Source organism: Neurospora crassa, linkage group I (genome assembly GCF_000182925.2).
Source record: "Neurospora crassa OR74A linkage group I, whole genome shotgun sequence".
NCBI lineage: Eukaryota > Fungi > Ascomycota > Sordariomycetes > Sordariales > Sordariaceae > Neurospora > Neurospora crassa.
Window position 1 is genome coordinate 710,393 of NC_026501.1, and position 15,669 is coordinate 726,061.

Consider the following 15,669-nt stretch of genomic DNA (forward strand, 5'->3'; position numbering starts at 1 on the left):
CTGGATACATAAGGTGAATTCCTGCTTTCTCGTTTCCACTGCTTCACCTACACGCTCCACTGAACCAGGTCTTCGTTCTTGATGTACCTCATGGTGTTTTTTTTCCATTTCTCGATGGCCCGACAAAAGGGGTTGATGATCTCGAAGGATGGGGAAGGACAAGTAACGAAGTGGTTAGTTGTCACAGAAAAGAAAGAAGTGCAGTCAAATTTCACAGGATCAGTGGAGGTGTTTTACCAGGTTCCCGTGCAGTTGTCGAGTTGATTTTGACTTTTCCACTCTGACCTTTTCATTACTCCTGCTCGTGCATGTGATTCGGGTTGGCACTTCATATGCATTTAGAAGGCTCATGCACTTACAATCTCGTAAGCATAATAATCGTGGGGGAATCTGGGTAGTTGATATGGCTGTTATGCTCAGTAAATGCATATCCACCTGTTTGGCAAGCGATTTGACATGCAGGTAGCGGTGGTGCAGCTGCCTCTACTGAATAGTTACGGGCGGCCAGCTGTAAGTAATTCAATGGTGTTATGTTAGAGTTTTCATTCCTGCCATGATTGCTTGGATGAGAGAGAACTAAGGGTAATGTTTCAATTTCCCAAGATAAGACGAAAAAACCAGAAAGCCTGAACTGATATGGTGTGATATATCCGAAACCCCCAAAGAAAAGTAAGATCATAAGAAAATCCACATCGCTCATCATCATCACAGCACCCTCATGTCATCCATCGTACTTTGATGTCCGTACAATTTTGCTTTTTCCCGAGCCAACCCCTATCATCGTCGTGCACCTTATATCCCGAACTCAGCATTTAGAGCTTGGAAGCAGGCAACGAGTTACCAGCACTGGTAATCTCGTTGTAAAGGAGGGAGGTCAAGAAGTCGGCATAGTCCTCGCCAGTCACCTGGGTGGCGAAGTACTGAGCGGCAAGGTTGAACTTGTTACCCTGGGGAGCCTTGGAGGCGAGCTCGTCGGTCTGCTCCTTGAGAAGCTTGAGGGCGTACGACTTGTCGACGCGCTTGCCCTCGGCGGTGGTGACGCCGTGCTTGACCCACTGCCAGAGCTGGGAGCGGGAAACCTCGGCGGTGGCGGCATCCTCCCTGTTGTGGTTGTTAGTATGATGATCACGATGGGTGCTGTGTGGAAGGGAAAGAAAGGATAAACGTACATGAGGTAGTTGATGGGGACGCAACCGACACCACGGATCCAGGCCTCCATGTAACCGAGACCAATGTTGAGGTTCTTGCGGATACCCTCCTCGGTGATCGAGCCGGGGACGTTCATGTTGAGCAGGTCCTGCTGGCCAATCTTGACGTCCTCACGGCGGTTGAAGAGCTGGTTGGGGGTAGGCATGTGCTTGTTGAAGACCTCAAGGGCAATGCTGGCAAGGGCGGGGTGAGCAACCCAGGTACCGTCGTGGCCGGCACGGGCTTCACGGAGCTTGTCGGCGCGAACGCCCTCCATGGCCTTGTCGTTGGCGGCCTTGTCGTCCTTGATGGGGATCTGAGCGGCCATGCCGCCCATGGCGTGGACACCACGCTTGTGGCAGGTCTGGATGAGGAGCTTGACGTAGGCGTCCATGAAGGGAACGGTCATGGTGACGCAGGAGCGGTCGGGGAGGACGAAGGAGGAGTGGTTGCGGAACTTCTTGATGGTGGAGAAGATATAATCCCAACGGCCGCAGTTAAGACCGGAGGAGTGCTCGCGGAGCTCGTAGATGATCTCGTCCATCTCGAAGGCGGCGAGAATGGTCTCGATCAGGACGGTACCACGGATGGTGCCGCGGGGAATGCCAACGTAGTCCTGGGCGAGGTTGAAGGCGTCGTTCCACAGACGGGCCTCAAGGTGAGACTCCATCTTGGGGAGGTAGAAGTAGGGGCCGAAGCCGCGCTGGACGAGCTCCTTGGCGTTGTGGAAGAAGTAAAGACCAAAGTCGAAAAGCGAACCGCTGACGGGCTCGCCGTCAATGGTGACGTGCTTCTCCTCAAGGTGCCAGCCACGAGGGCGGACGATGAGGGTGGGAAGAGTCCTGTCGGTGCGGAGCTTGTATTCCTTCGGGCCTTGCTTGAAGTCGATCTGGCGACGGATAGCATCGTAGAGGTTCACCTGGCCGTTGACCATGTTGGCCCAGGTAGGGGCGCTGGAGTCCTCGAAGTCGGCCATGTAGGTGTAGACATCGGAGTTGAGAGCGTTGACGACCATCTTGCGGTCGGTGGGACCGGTGATCTCGACGCGGCGGTCGACGAGACCGGGAGCGGGAGGCGCACCCTTCCATGTGGGGTTCTCACGGATGTGCTTGGTCTCGGGGAGGAAGTCGGGGAGGACACCGCGGTCGATCTCGGCCTGGCGGAGCTGACGGCGCTCGAGGAGGTTCTTGCGGGTCTGGTTGAAGGAACGGTGGAGGAGGGCGACGAAGGAGAGGGCCTGGGGAGTCAGGATCTTCCTCTGGTGCTCCTCAATGGGGCCGCTGATGGTGACGCCCTGGAGAAGAGTCTCGACGGAAGCCATTGTGAAATATGTGGTGGGTATCTTTGTAAAAGAAAATGCTAATGGTATGAAATCGTTCTTGAGCAAAAGGTCAGAAAGTCAGCAATCAAGTTCAGAGCTTATTAAGTAATGTCTGGAGCAAACATACAAACTAGGAAGAACCCGTGCTACCGAAAAGTGCCGAGGATGTGAAGAGAGGATGATGTTTGCCGGAGGAGGTGGTGGAGGGGCAAGTAGATTGGATGAATGGGGTATAGATAGGATAACTTGGGACAGTGAAGAGAGAAGAGGGACCTAGAAGGAGGAAGGGGAGAGGAGTCTGTTTATCTGTCTGGAGGAATTGATAGCTTGTAGAGGTCTCGTGAAGATCCCATGCCTTCAACCCACTTCCCATCTGGGCTTGAGTCACTCACCTAGGCAACTCGGTTTCTGGATCCAATTGATGTCCGTCTATCGAGCACTTTACACTAACGCCGTCCTAACGAGGCATGACGAAAAGAACCGGGGCCATGCATCTTGTCGATGGCTCGGCAATAGCACCAGCGCGTGGTCTTTGGTCTGCTTGATGGAGCCCCCTTGGCGGGGTTGTGTTACCGACTGTTAATCATATCTTGCCTCTTTTGCTGTTGTCCTTATCAGCTCGCATCTCGAGATACCTGCCTCGGGCTAGGGGCAGTCTCCCATGTGGCTCTTCGCGGTTTGTCCCGGTCTAGGTACGATGATACCCTGGAAGGCAAATCGATGCTCATCCTTTCACGAATCGTCCACCTGCTGTAACATACCGGTGTAAGTCAAGTCTCCATTGTACTTTGTTATGTCTCCAACAGAAGTGGTTTGTTGTTGTCCTGATCCACTCCTCACCAAAAGGCGGCATTCACTGTAAACTATCAATTGCTGCTTCAATGACCGTCGTCTCTTGTCTTTCTTCATCCCTCTATTTAACTTGAACGTCTTGAGGCTCAAGCACAGGCATCATCTCGTCAAGAAACGGCCAGTCACCCAAACTTTACAAAGGAGGAAAGCTGTATGTGATGAATGTCGGGGTAATCGACTTTGACATGTGACGGTACCGTACGGTACATTTCCATTGCAGTGCAGTCCCGGCTGTGAGGTCATCGGTACGAAGGGGAATTGAGGTACCCTGGTACCTTGCCGGCCAACCCCGCCATGTGGGCGGGGTCCGCCCGCCAAAATCACCCAGAACTTGTGGGGGACTACGGCGGCCTGCAGTCACGCTTTAACGCGGGACTGGTGAGCTCCATACCCGAAGAAGGAAGACTCGCTCGCTTTATCAACTTCTTATCAACTTGGTCGCTTTCTCAACTCATAATAAATTTCTGGGTTTCTCGTCTCTTTCTGCTTACAAACCAGACATTGCAGTTCAGACCTTGAGTTACATTCAACGACATTCAGTCCTTATTTCCATCAGCTCAACAAAACACCCGGCTCCGATATCGTACTGAATGACACCAATTAATAGGTCAGCTGACGAGATAAAGTCCAGCTTTCTCCCACTTCTCCTTCTAGGCTCCCCTGTTTGCTCGATACCTGTGCTCCAAGTCTCCCCTGCTTCGCTTTCGACAAGCTTTCTCTTGGCTTGGAGACGCTTTGTTTCGTCCACCGTTCCGCGTCCCTTGCAAGGGAACTTCCCCAGGCCCGGCGACTTGCCCCGCCATCCATCCGGGGCTCAAAAAGAGTGCCACTGGCTATCACTCGACTGGCCACTGGGTGTCCAGGGGACAAACCACTGGACGACCAACGGGATTGCATCCCCATGTTTTGGGTTTGTCTCCGATCTGCCGGCGCAGAGCCGAGGTCGACTCCTTTCGGGTGTGGGGAGAACAGGGTTCATAGACACTTTACCGACTCTTTCCGATCCACGTCGTCCATGTCTACCTAGTCACGAGAAGTTCGCGACTCCGAACTTACACGATTCAAACAGCGACATTCCAAACAAAGCAGAAAGACAGAGACAAGACAAGGATCGATCATACGTAATGACCCAAGTACAGTCCAATCATAGACTGTTCTGTCCTGACCGTGACCCAAAATAGGAATGGACCTCTGTATGGAACGCCAAACCATGAAGCCCAAAAAGTTCCCCAGGCCCGAATAAGGTCCATATTTGGATACGGGTTTGGCGGGCACGACGGGGTATAGTAAACTTGACAAGGTCAGACCAAGCTTGCCTCTTGCCTGCCAGGAACATTGTACCTCTCAAGGTTCTCTCCAATCGCGAGGTGTTGATCACCTGCGATCATCACGAGAAAGGCAAATACAGTACTTCCAACCTTGAACCATTACTGTAGTAGTGTAGTAGTGTACACTATGCAACCTCGAGGCATGTTATCGGCGATGGACGTCGATTGGTACACTAAGACAATGTCCGATTATTGCCGTAGACCGGACATAAGAAGCTCCTCCGGGCTCGGAAGTAGTGTACCAGCGGACTGGAAGTCGTCGGCTTAAAATTTCGAAATCCTTAAGAAATACTTCAAAATCAACCAACCTCGACGGGTGTCGGTTCCCGGAGAGGGGCCGCCTGCGACTAGATCATCAATTGGCCACCTCCGATCCAGGAACTATCACTTTTGGAACTACTGACAATAGCTGTCCGGTCTGGCACCTGGGAACCTGAAACTGGCGTTGACATATAGACAGGCTCAAGGCCCGAACTCCGGCCGGTCCGGACACGGGAGGCGGGAGGCTCCACAATTACCGAACTTCTGTTACGTACCTACCGACCCTTCGACATGACCAACCTCGCTGGTCCACTGACCTCACCGTGCTCACCAAACTTCGCCGAGTCGACTTTGTTACGCTCACCATCTTCACAAGTGCAAATGCGTAAACCCACCTCCTGACACACCAATTGTCCGAGACAACATCATACCTTGCGACAACCATACAACGTACTAAACGTAGGTGCATACATAGGTACTGCACTAATCGCAGTGGCAAGCTTGCATAGCATAGCCTACCGAGATACATGACAGCCCATAGGCAGCGTACACACAAGCTACGTAGGTATACTTTTCGGATTCGGTCAAAGGGTAGGTACAGACAGTTTGGTTCTGTCTGTACTCACCGCAGGCAACTGGTAAGTTTTTTCTTAAAAAAAAGAAGCTTCCGGTACCGGCTGTCGAAAGATTACCTTTGCACATGATTATATGACGAGGTGCTCTGCGAAAACGAAGAAACACCGTAGAGGAGAAATAAGGTTTAGGAATATCTAGGGGTAAAAAAGGAGATGAAGTAAGTACAAGACTGGGGAGTTGCATTGGGAAGAAAGAAAGAAAGAAAGAAAAAAAGAAAGAAAGAAAAAAACAAGAAGACGTGATGATGAGAATTTTCGATCTCCCGTACGTCCATCTGTCTTCGCGAAGAGAAGATCCTCTAGAATAGGTAGGCAGAGAGCGGAAAGAATAAGATTGGTTGTGCTTTAGCGCTGGGATGGGACATCGCGGGTTCTACGTGAATTAGTCTCTGTGTCATGGGCTAAGAACTCTTCAAGAACTCTTTGAGGACTCTCCAGGGACTCTTTGAGGACTCTTCAAGCACTCTTCAAGAACTCTTCAAAATCTGTCCAAGTTCGTATTCAGATATACTTCTCAGCACGTACCTTGAAGCTCTGCAGTGATGAATGTATCTTGACTTCTCTTTCCAATAACCATCCAACCACACTTCCGTTCTTAAATTGCTTCGAAACTCAACTCTTCGGATGAGAACTGTCCGCTCGACATGACAAGATTGTTGGGATTGAACTGATTGCCATGTTTCATGCCGTCTATTCCATCTTATCTAATTCCATTTATCCCGTATTTTGTTCACCATCCCAGGTTTGTCAAGACAACCTCAATGTGGCAGCTGTTACAAGTAGGAAGTTTTGACATAGGGGTACCTGTTCAGCCTTGGGTGTCTCCTCTCCGAAACTGCTTTGTCTGGATCGCGAAACATGCTACCATCGTGGCGCAACGAGGAAGTGAATAGAAGGGATATAAGATCTTACAAGCTCCCGTAAATTTACTACGCAACATGAGCTCCAACAAGCTCGCCAAGCAGCTCACTTCGAGCAGTCGGACACAATGGGGACCCGGGACTTGAAAAGAGGCGTACTTCAAAATGGTATCATTGAGGCTTCATTCTACATAGAATTACAAATCATCATCACCTTCCTTCCCCCCTCTCCCTCCTCATCCCCCCCCTGCCCAGTCCAATCAATAGTCAGACCTAACCCTTGTAAGGCTGAGGACCAATCATCAACTCGGGCTTCACCAAGGCATCAAACTCCTCCTCCGTCAACGCACCCAGCTCGAGCGCCGACTGCTTGAGCGTCAAGCCCTTCTTGTGCGCGTTCTTGGCCACCTTGGACGCCATGTCGTAGCCAATCTTGGGGTTCAAGCAAGTAACCAGCATCAGACTCTCCTTCATGATCTTGGCAATCCTCTCCTCGTTGGCCGTCAAGCCGTGGACCAAGTTCTTCTCGAAGGAGCGCATGCCATCGGCCAACAGGCGGACAGAGTGCAAGAAGTTGCGGATGATCAGAGGCTTGTACACGTTCAGCTCGAACTGGCCGTTCATGCCGCCAATGGTGGTGGCCACGTGGTTGCCCATCACCTGCGCGCAGACCATGGTCAAGGCCTCGCACTGGGTGGGGTTGACCTTGCCCGGCATGATGGACGAGCCGGGCTCGTTCTCGGGCAGGTTGAGCTCGCCGAGGCCGCAGCGCGGGCCGGAGCCGAGGTAGCGGATGTCCTGGGCGATCTTGGTCAAAGAGGCAGCCAGGGTGTTGAGGGCGCCGTGAGCGTGGACGAGGGCGTCGTGCGCGGCGAGAGCCTCAAACTTGTTGGGGGCCGTCTTGAACTCGGTGCCGGTCATCTTGGTGACTTCCTCGGCAATGGCCTCGGCGAAGCCAATGTACGTGTTGATGCCGGTGCCGACGGCGGTGCCGCCCTGGGCGAGCAGGCGGAGGTCGGGGAGGGACTCCTCGACGCGCTTGATGCCGAAGTCGAGCTGGGCAACGTAGCCAGAGAACTCCTGGGCGAGAGTCAAGGGGGTGGCGTCCTGCAAGTGGGTGCGGCCGATCTTGATGATCTTCTTGGCCTCGAACTCGTCCACCTTGGCCTGGAGGGCGTCGCGGAGGGACTTGAGCGCGGGCAGGAGCTCACCCTCGACCTCGAGGACGGCGGCGATGTGCATGACGGTAGGGAAGGTGTCGTTGGACGAGGCGGAGCGGTTGACGTGGTCGTTGGGGTGCACAGGCTTCTTGGAGCCCTTGACGCCGCCGAGGATCTCAATGGCACGGTTGGAGATGACCTCGTTGGCGTTCATGTTGGACTGGGTGCCGGAGCCGGTCTGCCAGACGACGAGGGGGAAGTGGTCGAGGAGCTTGAGGTCGGCGACCTCCTTGGCGGCCTGCTGGATGGCCTCGGCAATCTTGGGGTCTGTAATTCGCCCAAATGTCAGCTTCTGCGCGCATAGCTCTTCCAGAGCTCCCAAGAAGAGGGGATTCACGTACCAAGGCCGTAGCGCGTGTTAACCTTGGCGGCAGCGCCCTTGAGGATACCGAAAGCCTTGATGATGGGAGGGGGCATGCGGTCCTGGGGCTGGTTGATCTTGAAGTTGCTCAGAGAGCGCTGGGTCTGGGCGCCCCAGTACTTGTCATCCTCGACCTCAATCTCGCCAAAGGCGTCGGTCTCGATTCTGGTGTTCTTGGCCATGGCGGAGGAGCTGGAGAAGTAACGAGCAGTGGTCTTGGGAGCAACGGAGAAGCTGACGGCGGCCTTGGAGGAGGAGCTGGCGGCATTTGAAGCAACGCGGGCGGTGCCAGAGAGGCATGTGCTAGCAGCGGCAGCAGCAGCCCGAGGCTTGGCCAGGCGGCCGGCAGTGCGCATCGATCGAAGCATGGTTACTAATATTCTATTGGGACAGCGTGTGTAAGCGAACTGTGCTCGTATGCGTGTGGCTAGCACCGGAAGGTGGTGGTCTGGAAGCTTGGTGATAGCGGGGTATGTCGGTTGGAGAGCAGGAGATGCGACTTGTGGTCAGATGATGCTGATGATAGGCGATGATGAGGGGAAATCGACACTACACCTGGTAGTACGATAGTAGTAGGTATTCCCACACAATGGAGATGCGACTACTCATAAAATACCCAGGGTAATGAAGAAGGAGTGGAAAGTGACGTTGGCAGAGATGATGGGGGTATCAAGAGGATGGCAAGTAAACATACAAATGGAACAACTAAACTAAGGAATATACGCACCAGAAAAGGTCACAAATAGCAGCTCCGGGGTGAGGAGGATAGGGAGGCTTGAGATATTATTATATTTAACAAGTTCAGGAACAACAGGAAATCACGGAAATTCACGCGTTCGCGCGCTTATAAAAAGCACTCATCCATGGGCCCCTCGTGGAATATGGAACCAACCCATGAACCCGCCATCCTCGTCAGTCGCCAGCACTCGGGAAGCGGAAGCGAGAAGCGCAATGGTTACTTTTAGGTCCCGTCCCGCCGACAACAAACGAACGTCTCAGAGCTTCCATTTTTTTCTGCCGTGTCGTCACCCTTTTGCGCGACCCGGCAACAACCCCATGCCTCCTGGACTGTCAATTGAAGCCCGAGCTACAACCAACCCCTGGCCGCCCGTCCACTGCCCAGTCCCGCGTGTCCCGCTATCCCGCCTGTTCCCCCTCTCGCGGCCCCCAAACACGGCAGCAGCGGTCTGCGTCCACTACCTACCTCTCACTATAAACCCTAGAATTGCCCGCAACCCGCTGGTCCGTTACATACCCTAGCTCCGGCCGGGCCACCCCGGTTAGGTCCTACCTACCCATCACCGCCCAATCGGAACCCCGTTCAAACGCGAACAGCAAAAGGGAACAGTTGGCATTGACCAATCTGAGGTGACCAACAAACCATCATGGTAACAGTGTCATTGAATTTGTTTTGTTAGCTGCACGGTTGATTGAATCTCGAAAACCTCTCATTGAAAATTAACGCCTTTTTTCATTTGGTTCTACCACGGCACTGACTCCTAGACAAGATACATGAATATTACAAGCTTCTAGCATCTCAAACTCCAGAGAGCAGCTGAAGACCACAATTAAAAGATAACAAAAGGTAGTTGCTCCTGTCAAAGGGAATCATGAATGTCCCCCGTCCTCTTTTCCATCTCCATCTCCATCTTCTCCTGAACGTCGTCCTTCTCAACGACGACGACTCTCAACTTCCAATGAGCACAGCTTGTCAAGCGAACTCACTCATCAAGTGGGCTCCACCATCCCCACCATAGCCACCAAATGCCAAGATTGCGTAGGGAAAGACGGAGGGCATCTTCGGATCTGTCGCTTCGTTGTCTTCTTCCTCACCACCATCACCCCCTTTTTGAGTAAACAAACAACTTCTTACCCCTGCCCATTCTCTCTGTAACAGACCTAAGGACTGTTCCTCACCCCCCCCCCCCCCCTCTCTACACGACAAGGACTAACAACCCGTATCCATTCCCGGTCCTGAAATTCCAGAGCATTTTCCTCACTTCCAATCTTAGTCCAACAAAGTGCCCCATCACTCCGTTTACGCCAAAGGTAACATAACAAGACCCCAAAACAGCGTTAGTATAAAATGGGCATAGAAAATTGCAATACCCGCCAGAAAGACAGCATAAAATGCTTTGAGCCTTTGTTCGGCAACAACAGCATGCCGTCAATGTCGACTTCGGAGCAACTGCAATGGTGAAAGAAGAGTGTGAGCAGTAAGGGCGAGAGGTGAGGTCCGCATAGGATACAATCAAGAGTTGAGTGTCTTGATCATCATCTGCGTCTTGCGCTTGTCGGTGACAAGCAGCCCGCGGTTGCGGAACTCCACGTTGATCGCATCAACAACCTTGTGGAAGCTGCTAGCTGCTCCCTTCTCCTGCGTGAAACGCGCAATGCTGAGTTGGGTTCGCTGGTTACGCTTGCCATGCTCAATTACCATCATGATTTCAATCGCAAACGAGACCTCCTTGACGTTGTGCACTGGACATCGAACATTAAAACGTTAGCATACCCATGTCCTCACACAGCCCTGATGCCGGATACCAGACAAAAATGACTTACCATTCTGGGCGCCCACGCGGGCAAAGATGATGTTGCGTTCCTTATCGACCTCGACATCCTTGATGCCAAACTGGCGCCACTCCCTGAGCAGGATCGCCACCTCTTGCCGAGCCCGCCGTCTAGGCATGGAGAAGCACAGGTGTCGCGTAGCAGGCTTGACCCGGAACAGCCGGGCCAGCCAATTCTGCTGAACCTCAATCTGACGGCCAACCCCTTCGCCCTCACCCCAGCTCTGTGAAGTCGCGCCACTAACCACTCTTGACTCGCTCTTGCTGGACTTGTGTTTCTTCCCACCGCCTTCTTTGCTGGTGCTGATATCAAAAGTCGATGCTACATCTAGTGTCAGTAAGTTAAGCTTCCACATACATACAGAGGTCATTCTTACCTGTAGGCGACGAGTTCTCACTCTTGGATCCCTTCCAGAATGCAAGGCTGAAGGCCTTCTTCTTGTTCGGGTACGGGTCTGGTCTAGCACTAGACTGTGATTCAAGGCCGTCCAGTTGCTGGTGAATATCAGAGATGATTGTGCTATCGTTGTGAATCGCGGCCGTATTGGCGGTGGTGGCAAAGCTCGTGTTATCTTTGGAGGACCGCCTGAACCAAGACGGGACACGCTTCTTAGCCGGAGCGCCAGCATTGACAGTGTTATCGCCAACACCCTGCTCTTCCTGCTGTGTTCCCGGCGGGCAGTTCTCCTTGAAATCAGGAGGGATGTTCGACAAGGCCGTCTTGCGGTAGTTGCTTTCACCAGACGCGGCTGGGGTTGCCTTGGAGACCTTGCGGACATTAAGAGGTTCCGGCATAGGGACGGGGCCTGCCGTAGGAGAGTTGACCACACGAATAGTGTTCTCGGCTCTAGCCAGGTAGTTCAGCGCTTTGTTGTTCTCAGCCGGTGATGGTGTGTCAGGAGAGGCCCATCTGGTGGAAGCATTTCGCGTCCAGTCTTCGGACGCCGTCTCATTTATGGACGGTAATTGTCGAGGGTCCCTGTTGGCAGGCGTCGTGTAGACAGGCTCCGAGACAATGCGGCGGTCTGGGACAAGAGTTTGTGAGGCTGAGGCGCAATTGCCTAGAGAAAGTCGCTCTATCCTGAGAGGAGCTGGACGGACTACGTTCACCCCATAGGTCTGATTTACAACTGGAGATATTTCGATGGATGGGATTGGAGGAAGAGGCCGGTTCACCCACGAATGATTGACGGCTTGTTGTTGGAGGGGTAGTGCCGTCGGTGACTCTGGCTGCGGAGATGGCGAAGATGCACCCAGGGAGAGGGAAAACGGACTGTTCTCACGAGACCCGCTAACAGCAACACTAGTTTCAGACCCGACAAGAGAGCTACGGAATGCTTCATCGCAATCCATTGCAATCCTATAGCCAAGCTGCTGCAGTTCCTCGTCCCAGATGAGCGTCTCATCTCTCGATTTCAGAGTGTTGTCGGCAGAATGAATAATTGCGGCCTTCTGTCTCTGCTGCTGCCTGCAAGAGTTACGTCTATCGACCACACTACTTCCCGCTGCACTGCTCGGAGCAGCCCGCACATTCTCGCGAACACGAGCCTGGAGTCGGTCTCTGGCACGAATGCTGGAAAAATCAACACCTCTTCTGGATCGGTTGTTTGCCCGCACACGGGGTGTACCGTTGAGACTTCTGAGTGAACCCATAGATCCCATGGACGATCGCAAGCGCCCCGTGGTATTTGTGCGTTGAGAGCTCATTCTCGGCCGCCTTCGGAAAGAACCGCCAAAAGAAGTATAGGAGTTGTACGAATGGGCAATGTTCGACGTATTGGACCGGGTTCCTGGCTCGGAGGGATTGCGGTGGACAATGATCCTTGCGTGGCTCGCTTCCGAAGCGCAATTGCGCAGAACTTGTGACGCTCTGTATGGATCATAGCTCCTGACAGTGCCGGAATCATTAACTTCGGCGACGTTGGAGATGACAGTGAACTTGGAAATGCTTCTCCCATGACCGTTTCTAGAGGACTGTGTGAATTCGCAGGTCGAGATGCGCTTGCCCCAGTTAGGGGGCTTCAAGTGGTGGAAATCGCTCTTCGAAATGGGAATGTCGTTGTTATAGTTCTCGAGTTGTGCATGTCTATGCCGGTAGAGAAGCCAATAAAACACCTTCTGGTCGTTTGGTCTGTTGCGCAAGGTTAGCATGAGGGGTGGGTAGAGATTGGATGAAAGAGGCATAGACTTACTTGGTTTGACCAAGTTTCTCCTTGATTTGGGCCTCTGAATAGGCATGCCACATGGCCTTGAGCTGTCTGAGAATCTGGGGATCGACTTCCTTCTCCGGGATGGGGCCAATGTCTGCGTTCCTCAAGACGTCCTGCGGTTGACCATCGCTCTGCTGATAATCGTCGACATAGTCATACTTCTTGATGAGGGGATGCTTCCACATCTGCTTCATGGTAATGCGTTGTAGTGGGTTGACGACCAAGATTTTCCGGATAAGGTCTTTAGCCTCTCGAGAGAGCTCGCTTGGCATTTTGTAATAGCCTTTTCTGGCCCTTTGAAGCATCGCGTCCATGTCACTGTCATCGAAGGGGAGACGGCCAGCCAACATGGCAAACAAAATAACTCCCATGGCCCAGATGTCCACGGCTGAGCCCTTGTAGGGTTGATGCTTCAGCAGCTCGGGGGCAGCATAATGAGGACTGCCGCAAGCGGTTTTGAGGTGATGGGTTGGCTCCTGGTGCAGGGCTGCCATGCCAAAATCGGCAATCTTGATTTGGCCATCTGCCTTGAGCAAGATGTTTTCGGGCTTCAGGTCCCGATGGCAAATGTTGAAGCTATGGCAGTACTCTAGAGCGCTCATGATTTGCCGATAGTAGAAAATCGCTTCCTCTTCGTTGAGGCTGCCGTTCCAGTTGATGAAGTCAAACAGGTCACCCTTTTCGACGTACTCGGTGACAAGATAGCTGGACCAGATGTTAGCCGAGCCAATCACCAAGAAGCGGGTATAGCAATGCTTGTCTTACATATCCTGTCTGTTCTCCCAGATGTCATGTAGCTTGATGATGTTCGGATGCTGAATGAGCTTCAGGATCGCAACCTCTCTCTCGATAGCGAGGGGCATTCGGCGGACCCCGTCGGTGCTTATGCTTGGCTTGCGATAGTCGACTCGGTCCAGGTTCGCCATACTCGTAGCTTGCGTAACGTGGGCAGTGCTCTTGGCTACGATCTTGATGGCAACCAGCTGGTGGGTGGTGCGATGGCGCGCAAGGCGAACGCGGGCAGAGGCACCTTTGCCGAGGGTCTTGCCCAACTGCCATGGACCGATATGGGTCTTTTGTAGGCGTGTGATGGACGCATTGGAGGAGACATTGGAGAATTGCGAGACACGGCGCGCATCAGAGGCCTGGGTGTTCATCTGCTGAAGCGAAGAAGGGTGGCGGAGGCGGCTCATGGAGGGGACATCCGGTACAGCAACGGGAGAAGGGATGGTTACGATATGATGCTGAACGAGAGGGATGTCGGTAATGATGGGAGGGTTAGATTTGCTGCGGTTGGTATTCTTCCATGACTTTGCGTTAGCCTCGAGCTTGGGTCGCGAGCTGGTTTGCATTGCGGCGATGTTTGCTCTGTTGGTCGCGTCGCCGAGGGGTTGGCGGACGGAGACACGAGAGCCCGTTCGATTGTCCATGGTAGCAGACTCAGCGTGACATGGAAGGATAGTAGAGCCTCGCCAATATCGGTGGAGGACGACCGACGTGAACGAGGCAATCAAGTCGCGATGGGCGGCTGTAGATGTTCAGTACGATCGCGGGCTCTTCTCTGAAAAGGGAGAGTGAGGCTAGGTAGGTAGATACAGACAACAACAGACGATAGGCAAGAGCAATGCCGAACTGGCGATGCCAAGGAGCGCAACAGGAGAGGAAGAAAGAGAGACACGAGCAACAAGGTAGGAAATCCCGACACGAATTGAGTTGAACCCAATGGGATGGTTTGCGCAAGTGTGAGTGCAAGAATTGGGTGATGTCGAGGACGCGGTCGAAGTGGAAGTATCGGAAAATGGAGGTGAGGAGAGTGGAGAGTGAGGAGAGGGTGAGGAAAATGTGAAGAGGCGGACGGGAAGGGTGGAGGTGGAAGGTCTGAGGCTGCGGCTGGCACTTCAGATTTGGGGCGGGACGACTTTACCGGTACAATACCCGACTTCAGAGTTGGCTGTGGGAATCTTGAACTTGACGGACCGGACCAGCCGTCGTAACTTTCAGGTTTTTGGTTTTGCGTGGCCGTCCAATGTTTGGGCCCGCGGAGTCGATGTCGTTGGAATGGAAGGAGCGATTTCCCCGGCAACCGCCTGCCCTTGATTGACCACGATACTCCGGCCGGCACCATTCCAGTGACATCGGACGAACAACAACATGACCCGGAATAACATTGGCCTTTCTGGTTTGATCAAGTTAAAGGTTCCAAAATATGGTTGTTTGGAAGAAGTTTCTCTCGAGTTGCCGGCGCCTCTGTTCCACTCGGGCATTCCCTTCATGATTGTCAGTCTGCAAAGACACTCCCTCATGAACTCGCCTTGATGGCTTCTCATACGTTGCAATTGGGCGAATAAAATACCCTGACAGCTCTTTGGCTGGAAATAAAACGTCTGAAGGCATATGTTTCGTCGAGCTCAAAGAATGGGGTACCCATTAACACGGTTTGATTCCATATTCCAAGCATGTTTTGGAGCAGGCAGTCTTCGATCGTACACGCACACAGACAAACCCCTCCGAAAGGCAGGGTACTTGAACGGGAAATACAATTGATAACCATAAACTCGTGAAAAGGGTGCCAATGTCAGCTGTAGATGGAAAGTAAGCTGTGTTGCGGTGTTCCAGTGGACGTTCGTTGTGTGCCGTTCAACTCCGTCAAAGGTGCAAAGCATTGCCGTGAACTTCTGAGCTTATCAATTGCTCCCCATACTTTGACAAACGTTATTTATACCAGGTATAAGAAGCCATTATACGCTTGTGGCGAATATAAAGCGAAGCAGCTAGGGAGGCGGCCTTGATATGAATGGGAGGAATGGATAAGCCCAAACACGAGTCAACAGCAGGTGCTCGAGTCTGGTGGTCGTAATCAATG

The 15,669-nt window shown here is 52.8% G+C and overlaps 3 protein-coding genes across 4 annotated transcripts; all 3 read right to left on the reverse strand.

Moving 5' to 3' along the window:
* Positions 1 to 368: 368 nt before the first annotated feature.
* acu-9 (acetate utilization-9) lies at positions 369 to 3,273 on the reverse strand. Of its 2 annotated transcripts, none has more exons than XM_011394996.1 (3): positions 2,902 to 3,273; positions 1,170 to 2,547; positions 369 to 1,101 (listed from the first exon to the last, which is right to left on the reverse strand). In XM_011394996.1, the coding sequence occupies exons 2-3, from the start codon at positions 2,507 to 2,509 to the stop codon at positions 813 to 815; spliced, it is 1,629 nt and encodes a 542-aa protein (XP_011393298.1). In that variant the 5' UTR covers positions 2,510 to 2,547; positions 2,902 to 3,273; the 3' UTR covers positions 369 to 812. The 2 variants fall into 2 exon arrangements, with proteins under 2 accessions (XP_011393298.1, XP_011393299.1); XM_011394997.1 differs by having other exon boundaries at positions 1,170 to 2,566; positions 2,637 to 3,140.
* Positions 3,274 to 6,588: 3,315 nt separating this feature from the next.
* tca-14 (tricarboxylic acid-14) lies at positions 6,589 to 8,962 on the reverse strand. The gene is made up of 3 exons (XM_954361.3): positions 8,754 to 8,962; positions 8,007 to 8,407; positions 6,589 to 7,932 (listed from the first exon to the last, which is right to left on the reverse strand). The coding sequence occupies exons 2-3, from the start codon at positions 8,392 to 8,394 to the stop codon at positions 6,719 to 6,721; spliced, it is 1,602 nt and encodes a 533-aa protein (XP_959454.1). The 5' UTR covers positions 8,395 to 8,407; positions 8,754 to 8,962; the 3' UTR covers positions 6,589 to 6,718.
* A 1,315-nt stretch (positions 8,963 to 10,277) lies between these two features.
* Positions 10,278 to 14,236, reverse strand: stk-53 (serine/threonine protein kinase-53; the record flags this gene model as incomplete). The annotated part of the gene is made up of 5 exons (XM_958699.3): positions 10,278 to 10,507; positions 10,589 to 10,918; positions 10,974 to 12,727; positions 12,789 to 13,511; positions 13,572 to 14,236. The coding sequence occupies 5 exons, from the start codon at positions 14,234 to 14,236 to the stop codon at positions 10,278 to 10,280; spliced, it is 3,702 nt and encodes a 1,233-aa protein (XP_963792.3).
* Between the last annotated feature and the right edge of the window lie 1,433 nt (positions 14,237 to 15,669).

Excerpts from the sequence above, each read along its gene's own strand:
- tca-14 (XM_954361.3), bottom strand. The coding sequence starts at position 8,394 with ATGCTTCGATCGATGCGCACTGCCGGCCGCCTGGCCAAGCCTCGGGCT. Across the intron at positions 7,933-8,006 it reads TAACACGCGCTACGGCCTTG|ACCCCAAGATTGCCGAGGCC; the intron begins GTACGTGAATCC and ends GGCGAATTACAG.
- acu-9 (XM_011394996.1), bottom strand. The coding sequence starts at position 2,509 with ATGGCTTCCGTCGAGACTCTTCTCCAGGGCGTCACCATCAGCGGCCCC. Across the intron at positions 1,102-1,169 it reads GTCCCCATCAACTACCTCAT|GGAGGATGCCGCCACCGCCG; the intron begins GTACGTTTATCC and ends CAACCACAACAG.